Here is a 10,422-nt window from a genome sequence, read left to right on the forward strand (position 1 = left end):
TTCTTTCAGGTAGTTGTAGAGAGCGATAAGGTTGATTAGATCAAGTTTAACTTTGCCTTATATACAAAAGCCCTGTGTGAAACAAGTTGTTGAATTTGTAAATGCAACTCACTGTTAGTCTTTAGAATTCTTACCACCAATTTCAAATTAACAAACTGCCCATTTAAAAGCTGAGCCATCAAGTCATGGTTGAGTCTGGCTATAGCAATGGAGATGCCAATATCTGGATTATGGATAAAGAGGGTTGCAGAGTCAATACGTACAACGAGAACTAAATAACACGTCTCTTTTTTTGATTTAAGCTGTTAAAATAGGAGATACCAGCCTGTGACAAAGTAGAAATGCAAATTCACAAGACACAATCACAAAAGAAAAGATTAATTAAAGGCAGGCAAGCCTTGCCAGTAGTTAGGTACAGCCACTAGTACTACTACTATGGAAAAAGCTGTCAAGCTAGATACTGTTCTTTGTGTGTCCTGTCTGCCACGCTCAAGACTTTCCATGATCAGAGACAAGTTATTGAAAAGTGGAGAGGACATATACAGGAGCAAGACAAAGGGTTAAGAGTTTCCAGGTGTGACTTTAAGGTATTTCATTGCTCTCATCCAGCATAGCAAAATCTATCTCAATAGACTCTGTTTGCCTAAAGATAAGCCTGTATTTTCCCCATGGCTGAGCTGGAGTCTGAATAGAATACCCTGTTTGCTTGCTTTCCTTAGTGAAATGATGCCATTCACTTTAAGAATATTTAGCAGTTCTAGGAGGTTTCTGCTTTGAATGTCTACGCCACACATACTACTTTTTATCCAAATAACCAAAACCTTTTTTCAAATATTTCTAACATTTTCAAAATAAACAGCTCCATGGATTGCAGGCCTGAAATCAACAAGATTCTCCAAGATGTTTGGTAGGAGTACGGGTTGATCGTTACGTTTTCTTTCTTTTCCTTCTGTCCAAAAACAATCACGGAATCACGGAATCTTCAGAGTTGGAAGGGACCTCTAGAGATCATCTAGTCCAACTCCCCTGCTAGAGCAGGATTGCCTAAAGCACATCCCTCAGGGCTGCATCCAGGCAGGTCTTGAAAACCTCCAGAGAAGGGGACTCCACAACCTCCCTGGGCAGCCTGTTCCAGTGCTCTGTCAACAATACCCATAAATTCATAAGAATGTGGGATTATCATTTAAGTAGACATATGACATGATGTATATTTAAGCCTAGGGAAAAACAAGTGTGCTGTTGCAAAAAGTCCCTATTTTGTGATCATGCCTTTTTATTACGCATCTCTGAACATCCATGCCACCTTGAACCATCTCCCAAAAGACTATCCCCATTCTTAAACATCATTCATTTCTTTATCACTTCTTGCAACTTAATAGAAACTAAATAATTAAAACTTTAGATGCATTCTTCAAATCCTACAGGAAGAAATCAGCTTTTCAAAACAACACGATAAAGGAATATTAAGGCAAAATCTCAATATTGTCTTGAAACAGAATTAAATGACTGACATACTCTATTTTTTCTAAATATCTTACCCACAGCTGCCACTTATTGTATGATTTGCAGTTCTAACAGTGTTTAATATCAGATGTTGATAAAGCTGAATCCCACTAGTTCTGACGCAATAAGGATACATGCATTACTGCGAGTCTGAAGTACATATTCCACATTCCTCTGGGTGTTCATTCGCTCAAAAGCAGGGTGCTGAACACAGCCAAATGCTGCCCATGCAGCTGCACATGAGCCATATGTCCACTTTATTCTGGATCCCTGAATTTCCACTGGGAACTAAATAACAATATTTTGAGGAATTAAGAAGACTTTTTAGCTGCTAATTTTAAACAGATTATTCTTTCTCATCTGATTATTGTTGTGAAGAATGTTAGCCTTCCATTGCAGCAAGCTCAGGGCATTCAGAAGAGTATTAATAAGCTCGCACTGTGTGCTCACAACGTCCCCTCATATATTCCCTCAAATCACATAATACTTGATCAAAAACCCCAAAAGTTTGCCTCTAAGTATAAAATAAAAAGCAACCCAGTGCAGCTATTAAGATATACTAATTAGCACCGCTGACGTCAGAGCTGTGTATCTCGTCTTTCAATCAGGCCTGGATACCTTTCTAAATAGGCTTTTCTTCGGTAATTGCTTTGTGCAGTTAAGAACTTCCAAGACAGACTGAGCGGGATAGGCTGCTGCCTTTCGTGACCATCATATTCTGCCTGTAATGAAAATTTATTCATTTAGAAATCATGGCTTCATCCAGTGCACTAATTATCAAGGGAACAACCCCTCCTGACATACTGGGCTTTGAATCAGGCCCTTTCGGAATGACAAATATTTCTACATTTTAAACAAAGAGGGGAGTATAAAAGCAGTTCTATAGCAGTTTTACAGCAGTTTATTCAAACAAAGGTGATTTCAATACAAAAAGCAGTTCCATGGTATTAAAACGTCCCTATTGTCAGAAGAAGCTGGAGGGTAAAAAAAATGAAGAGTCAATGTCAGGGACAACAAGACAGGTTAGAAAGCAACTAGAAAAATATAGATGTTTAAACAACTTCATCCAAGATAGAGAGGACTGAGAGACAAAGACTTAATACAAGGGTTTCATTTGTCTTTGCAGCACCCAAATCTACCATCGTAAGTGTTGGAGAAGCCATTTCTTTCTTTTTCTGGGAGAACCAGTGAAGATTTCCTTGCCATTTTCAGAGAATCCCGGCCTGCAAATAAAAAAAGCAAAGAAGTAATTGCCCTCTTTTTTGCAACTCAAGTTAATATGGAAGTTGTTCGACTGTTTGACATCCACATCCGATCTAAACCCAACACATACGCAGGGCTGCAGAGGGGACCCTACTCTGCACCTGGGGACAAGTGGCAGCGTGGCTTTGGACCACACTGGAAGCTGGGCTGGGCCCCAGGCTGACGAGGCTCTTTCACTGGAAAGGGGAATGTGTTGAGAGAAATTGCTTCAGGCCTTGACCTTATCCTAGGTTGCTGTAACAGTACATTCCTCCAAGAAGTGCTTCCCTGCCTGCTTGACCAAGGGCACCTGCAGCTCCTCTGCCCCTGGTGACCAGCACTGCTCAGGAGGCTTCATGCTGCAGAGGCACCACCATCCTACCTGCTCTGCCTCCCGGCGTCTCCCACCTACACAGTAGAACTAACCCTACTCTCTGCGTGCGCAGGTGGACGTATATATATGTGTGTGTGTGTGCGCTGCAGCTTTTCCTAATTCGAAATCTTTCTCCAACCTGCTGTCATCACTGAGATTGTTGGCTACGTAAAACCCCTGAGGGCTCCTTGACCCCAGTGCAGCTGGACAAGGAAAGGTAAGCATGTCTTATTTTACCCAGCCTCGCCAGCTGGGGGAACTGAATGCTGCACTAGACCCCACCACTCCACACCCGTGTGCAGGTCAGCAGCTCTGGGGTTCCAACCAATTATTCTGCCCAAAGCAGAGCCCTCTCAGTTATTGTTCCAACAAGCTACTGAAAAAACAGTAAAAACTGATGCCTAGATCACGACTGCTATATATTACCTCATGTTGTCTTGTTTCTGTTTGCTGTGAAACCCACACATTGCTAAGAATGACTTTAAATTGAATGCCAGAAAAAAACTCCTCAGAAACCCCTGCTGACATAGGAGTAACGGACTCAGCATTGGTGCTGAATTCCCAGCCACATTTTTTTCTTCTCAATCCTAGCCTTAAAGGTCAGAGTGAGCAGTCACCAATCCCTGTATACCACAAGGAATTAGTGGGTGCATCAAACACAATAGATGTATTATCAGTACATATCCCCTGGTAATAAAAACACGGTAGCATAGTGAATGTATAAACCAAGAGGGTAGGTCCTCAACTGAGAGAAATTGCTGAAGCTACACCGACTTGAAGATGCTGAATAAATTACCTCAGCTATTTTGCTACCTGGACAAAACCAGAGTAGGTCCCACAAAGTGTCCGTTTCAACTCAGCAGCCACTTTGAGAAAACAGATGATCAACTGCAGTCCACTAAGAGCTATCAGAACAGAGAGTAAAATGATGTTCCACTCCACCACGTTGGCAGGTTCGGTGCACCGAGACCAAGACGAGTAATCTGTGAGGTACCTATTAGAGAAACGGTGTGAAGTAGATTAAATGTGGTGGGTGCAATTCAACTTTAATACCCATTGTTTTACCTATAATATATAGAAAAAAACATATTGGGCTTTATATGCTTCAAGTTTAGGAGCCAGACTCTAGTCTTTTATTACACCAGCGTAACTCCTGCATAGGTCTGTCAAACTCAGCTGAGTGAAAAGACTTATTTTCCTCAAACACATCTGCTTCATTAGTTTCCCTGTTGGACACCCAAGTGTTGGAAAGACACTGCTGTTTTTTTCAAATGACAAAAGCCAAGTTTAAAACGGGAATTTTCCTTTTATTGATTTAATTTCAGTGGTGGAGAGCAGGGACATCCCAAAGCCATCATTCTAACCAGAGCACGCAGCCTAAACCACGTGCAGTTCCCAGCCGTTCTAGAGCCACGCTTTGCATCCTTGAGGATCATAACACGCACAACCAACATGCCATTTTAACTGTGAGACTTGCTATAGCCGGGAGGTTAACTGCAAGAACCTTTGTTAGACTCACTTGCTCAGCGTCAGTTGCCTTTTTTTCTAAACATTCGTAACTGAAATGCTTTGAGCCAAATCTGGAGAGCATTAGGCCGCATTTGTCCCTTTACCTTGAACTCAAACTCTCATTTTTGTACTTCCAAATGGGATGGTAATGCTGGTGACCCATAGCAGAGATTGCAGGATGCACTTCAGTGTTTTAAAATAAAGCTGACTTAAGTCCGAGAAGGCCATAGTTTAGGAACTGTTCCTGTTGGATGCTGAAGGAACTTGTTTGTGATCCTCTGACAAATGTAATCCTCAGTGCATTCAAATGCAGCTGGAAGAGCTTGGCATTATATGACTTGAAATATTCAAGTCTCATAAAACTTTGATCTTTTAAAGGGATAATGTAAAATCTTGCGAAAGCAGCCTCAGGTTACAGATCTGAATCAAACCTTTCATGCCTCTAGGAGGCTGGGACAGGGACAACACTTTGTCAGCCTCGCTTAAGTGTTTTATGAGATACAGCGGCTGTATGCAAAAACTACTAGTGGTCAAACCACAGACTTCATTGAGCTTTAGGAGCTAAAGAGAAGCCTACTGAGTTATTTAATATAAAAACGCCATCTATAGTTTTTGAACCAAAAACTTGAGGAATTCAAGAAAATATTCTGAGAAAGTATCCATCTATCTCACTCTAATCTTATATTCTTTACTACACATATGATTGTGGTCACCACCAGATAAAGGATGCTTACCTAGATGGACCTCCAAGTCTGATCAGTACGAAGATTTTTACATTTAATCTTTCCTTACAAAGAGGCAAATACCTTTGAGGATTCTGGTGCTCATTCAAGAAGTTGAAAAACCTCACTCATCACTATAGGTCTTGTGTTCAAGAGACACTGCCATTTTGTGTAAAATTCTGAGAGAATTTGTCTGACTATTGTTTTGATGAACAGTTTCTTCCAGAAGAGTTACACTGGTGTTTCTTACCCTCCAGCAGTGTCTTTGAAGATATAATCCCATCCATCTGAGGAGTTGCAGAAGGGACCATGGATCAACCCCAAAGTAAACACGATGAAACTGTATCCAGAGAAAGCAACTCCAAGCAGGGCTAGCACAATTGAAATGAAACTCTGAAGTAAAGAGAGAAAAATATTACTGTGTGGGGACAGTGTCTACAGCAAATACAGTCATTCGGCCTCCCTAGCTACTTCCTTGGCGTTGAATTTCACATTTGATTGTCCCAAACTTCAATATTCACAAAGAAAAAAATACCAGGTAAAGAACAGTAAGCATAGACATACAAAATAAAGATTAAGACAGAGTTTAAGACAGTTTCACAACTCTCAGTTAAATATTGTTAGGGCATTTTTTTATTTTTTTTAACTTGCATTTTTGCAAAATCATTTCCCAAAATGCTAGAGGAACACAACCATGCATTAAACGTGTTTGCATTCCAGATGATAGTGCATATTGAGTCGTTACTGGAAAAAAATAACTTCCAAATAACACAAGCAAGGGGATGAAGCTATTTAGTTCAGGCACTTCATTGAAACTCTCAGGCCTTCTACGTTCTTATTTTATTTTACAAGGATTTTTTGTTTATGTTTCTTCCATCCTGCTTCTGCATCAGAAGGAAGGAGCTACATTTTCTGCGACCTCCCAACCCAGCCTAAAACCCTTCTCTGCGAAAGGAAGTGGAAACAGCAGCGGAGAGGGAGAAGGATGTGCTGGAGACACGGGAGCAGGAAGGCACACAGAACAAATGCTAACAAGATGCACAAAAATAGAAGACAGACTCACCCTGTAGGTTTTGTTACAGCTCTCACTCTGGCAGCACCGGTAGAACATGCTACACTCCAGCGCTATCAGAATTACTGCCAACAGAAGGATCTATAAGGAGACATTGTAAGGTCAGTGAAATGACTGCAGATATTAAGCCAAAGTCTCCTTCACCTGTGGAAGGGACTGCATCTGTAATGCTCTGTAATCTCTGGTGAGAGTTTAAAGCTGCTCCCTAGGAAAGCACAATTACTCGAGGTGCACCATGGAACTGGACTGTTTTTATGAGGCTGTCACTGTCCTTGTTTCTTGTATTTGGAAGCGTACAGTGGCCCCCATCACAGCAAAGCGCTACTAGCGCAGCCAGAGCGATACCAGTGATGCTGAAAGAATAAAACCAAGCTCACAAGGAAAAGAATCAATACCAATGACAGGAAGGATGTTTTATTGATACAACCACATCTGTTCAACTACTTCTCGCTGACCCAATTGCATGGATCAGGGTATCACCTTCCTTACCAACACAGTTATGCTAGAAAAAGTAGTACAAGCTTTTTGTTAAATTCACCTGGACTTTCTCTGTCAAGTATCCATACTGTTTTTCTCAGACTGTTGGACTATTAAAACCTGATACTAGAATAATTTCAAATAGTAAGCTGTAGACTCCAGAACCACAGACTGTCACTCAGGGAGGCACTGGTTTGAAAGGGGAAATATGAAAAGGGAATGTTTCTGAATCACAGCACTATGCTCTCACATGCTGCTGCCCTGTTCGTAACAGGATAATATACATGTTTTTAATAAGTTGGTAATAATCCTAAGGCTAAAAATGCTTCAGAATATGAATGTCACTGTTGCAGTTAACTTTTTCCTCAATTTTCAACTCGGCTTTTCTGTTCAAATTCTCTGCCTGATAGTTTTTTCCTCCGCTCGAAAAGACCAGGGGTTTTTTATTTGCTTTAGGAAGAATACATGATTTCAAAAGGATGTCTCATGTTTTAATAACTCTCCCAGTTCAGCACCTTCATAAAAACACATTACTTACGCAGATGAGACTTTTTTAAATGCTGATTGCGTGCATGCATTTTTATTGCAAAACTGCTTTCTGCCCCTGAGGCTGCTGTTCTTTACGAACACAGTGACGGCATGAGCAGTGAGCAATTCTGTGTTTATTACTGCAGATGCGCATATTACAAACGTAATGGAGAAAAATCCTGCTATGCCAATCACAGCGAGACAATCTTCTGTACTCAGCCTAACAACAGTGGCACTTGATGCATTGTGAACTGTATCCAGTCCTATAAATTCGGGACTGCATACAGCTCTTAAATACATCTAAACAGTTATGAGAAGCTTTTTCAGTTTTTGTTTCATTTTGTTTTGGTAAAAGAGCTCTAACGCAACCTCCATAGACGATTAAATCAACATAGTGCATGCCTCCATAATACAAGCATAAATTACACATAAACAGGAAGTCAGCAGAAAAAAAACCCCAATCAACCCCGCAAAATCACTTACATGAAATTAAATAGTATACATACATAGCATGTCATTCAGAATATTATCTTTTTTTGTTTGTTTGTTTGATTGAGTTTTTCGGCCTGCAGTGTTGTTGCCAAAGTAGTCCAAAATAATTTTCTCTTTAAAAGCACAATTACATAGCCCGCACAGTAATCCGGTATTATTTGCAGTAGAATGCAGTTTGTTAAAAAGCCATAGAATCAACACTTACCATCACACCTGAGAAACAGATCCCTTCAAAGTACCACACGTAGTTGGGAAGCTGGTAACTGGCAGCATATGAAGCTTTCCCATTAGGGAAGTATAATAGGATGTTAACAACAATACTCCAAAGCGCAAGAGGTATCAGCAGACAGCTCAAACAGCTTCCACATGTCTCTAAAGCCATCTCTCCAGAAGTTTAGAAGTTTTGCTTTTCTAAGCTAACAAAAGATCACAAGGGTTAAAATATGAAAAGTGTTTTGACCTCCTCAGTTTGTTTCAGTCATTTCATATTCACAGGAACCGGGCGACTGGGGTACGATTCCAGAGATAGAGAAGTGCTTAACAGTTAGCAGAACAATAGATGAATATCGCTGTCTAAACTCATTGTCCTTTCTAAGCATATGCCTTTAAGCAGCAGTTTCCCTTCTAAAAGATCCTCCTTTATGATCTTCCAAATGAAATACATCTAGAAGTCAGACTCGGGAAGGAACTTCAACAATCTCATTTCCTAGTGACTGCCTAGAAACGTGCTCCTCCCGAAAACAGGATTACGATGCAGATGCGCTGTGATATGAGGCAGGTTACTCAGCCTTACTGAAGCTCAAAAGTTTTCCTACCTTACATGGGGAAGGGGGCTGTCAAATGATAAATACGTCCAGTCTCTGTACAGAAGGCCTCACGTTGCCTCACACCACAGTTCATTAACACCAGAGCTTGGTAGATAGAACCCTAAGGGCGAACCAACACTTGCTGCTCAGCCACTTTGCAGAGTACAGAAGGCCAAACAACGCTGGTTAGAAACCGCCAGGCAGACTTACTGTCACGCTTTAGTAAATTACCCTTTTCCACAGCATTACGAAGCTGACCTGCTTCATGAATTAAATCCTGCTATTTCTCCAGTTGTTCTACTCTGAGCTTACAGCTGAGTATGCACAGCTACGGATCTGACCTAAGTACACGTGACTCCTTGCACAGGACAAAAGGTCTGGCTGTTTTTTGAAATGCCTGCTGTTTTGCACTGTGCAAAGCCAAAGCCAGACAGTTTCCCCATTTTCATGTGTCATCATTCCCTAAGCCCTAAACCACTAAACATCCACCCCAGTAACACAGAGCCAGCGCTGTTTGAATGCTCACAGCACACCCCGAGCCTTCTTTCCATGCCCCTGTGACTCATCAGAAAAGCAACTCAAGAATGAGCTTAGGGTTTACTCGACAGGAAAGTTGTAGTCAGAGAATAAAAAAAAAATTGGGGCTCTATCAAAAGCAAGAAGGCTGATTTTAGAAGCAATGATGTCATGGCATATTTTCCTTCTGTTTCCTCATGAGCTTTTTTAGGCTCTGCACACATAAGGCTTCTCTCATAATCTCATAAAAGCTGTTCAGGCTGCACATGGTAAGTAATTCCTTCCTATTGCTTCAAATGAGATCACCCAAGGAAATGGGCATGGTGGTACTCATGCAATTACACCATTTTTCTACCCGTTCTCTGCTGTGACTCTCCCTGGTTTCCCTCACCCCTTCTTTTTCTAGGAGGTTTCATTTTGAAGTCCTCCGACTTTAGTCTGAGGATCTTCCCCTGTCTCCTGTTTTACTCCTAATCACTATGGACACTTTTTCCAGGCCTCCCTCTAATCGAAATAAGTGGCAAACCTCTCTCTGCAGGCTCACAGGCATAGACAGAGCTCACGCCATCAACACTGCACCTTACAGATCAGAGAAAACAGCTGAATTAAAAGCAGGCGCATCACACCCCCAGGACTGTCATAGGCTGAAATATTTTTTTTTCTAAAAGCAAAGGCCAAAATTACTAGCAAGCAGCTTAGTTTATAATCGGATTTGCTGCTACTTCCCATAGCAATCTGTTCTGATTAGAAGAAACTTACTTGGAAAATGACACCTGAAGCAGCATTCATTCTGCAGTACAGCAGCATGACTTATTTTGTATTTAAATTGAACTCTGCAAATACCAAATCAAGGAGTGTTTTTTGCTGCCACACTGTACTGCTAGAAGAGGAAGCAACCATTTTATACTAAGTATTAAGCAAACCTGGCAACCATTTTCTCAACTATCATACCAAGTGTTGCAAGAACTGCTTCCCTGTTGCTGTCAACATACATGAGTTGATGCCAAGCCCATTTACCGAAAAGCCATGTTTACTCTGGATGAGTGACTTCTCAGCTAACTGGAATAAATTTAACCTAAACCAACCATTTCTCCACAACGTAACTAATAAAATTCCCCAAACACTGTCTTATGCATCAGGCAATAAAGGAATTCAACCAACAGCACAAAGAGTGAGTAGCAA

At 41.0% G+C, this 10,422-nt stretch overlaps 1 protein-coding gene across 4 annotated transcripts; it reads right to left on the reverse strand.

Annotated features, from left to right (window-relative positions):
* Nucleotides 1-1,259: 1,259 nt before the first annotated feature.
* Nucleotides 1,260-9,028, reverse strand: TM4SF18 (transmembrane 4 L six family member 18). 4 transcript variants are annotated; one of them, XM_074590914.1, is made up of 6 exons: nt 8,734-9,028; nt 8,124-8,334; nt 6,413-6,502; nt 5,600-5,742; nt 3,915-4,112; nt 1,260-2,726 (listed from the first exon to the last, which is right to left on the reverse strand). In XM_074590914.1, exons 2-5 carry the CDS (start codon nt 8,298-8,300, stop codon nt 3,920-3,922), a joined length of 603 nt encoding a protein of 200 aa, XP_074447015.1. In that variant the 5' UTR covers nt 8,301-8,334; nt 8,734-9,028; the 3' UTR covers nt 1,260-2,726; nt 3,915-3,919. The 4 variants fall into 4 exon arrangements, with proteins under 4 accessions (XP_074447015.1, XP_074447014.1, XP_074447012.1 ...); XM_074590912.1 differs by having other exon boundaries at nt 2,571-2,726; nt 3,932-4,112; nt 8,734-8,854; XM_074590913.1 differs by lacking the exon at nt 8,734-9,028 and having other exon boundaries at nt 8,124-8,583.
* Between the last annotated feature and the right edge of the window lie 1,394 nt (nt 9,029-10,422).

This window comes from Larus michahellis, chromosome 6 (genome assembly GCF_964199755.1).
Source record: "Larus michahellis chromosome 6, bLarMic1.1, whole genome shotgun sequence".
NCBI lineage: Eukaryota > Metazoa > Chordata > Aves > Charadriiformes > Laridae > Larus > Larus michahellis.

Bases quoted from the DNA above. Each gene is read 5' to 3' on its own strand.
- TM4SF18 (XM_074590911.1), bottom strand. From the start codon at position 8,300: ATGGCTTTAGAGACATGTGGAAGCTGTTTGAGCTGTCTGCTGATACCT. The intron at 6,503-8,123 runs GTAAGTGTTGAT...GTCTCCTTATAG, and splicing joins TCTGTTTCTCAGGTGTGATG to ATCCTTCTGTTGGCAGTAAT. The intron at 5,743-6,412 runs GTGAGTCTGTCT...TCTTTACTTCAG, and splicing joins GCTGTAACAAAACCTACAGG to AGTTTCATTTCAATTGTGCT.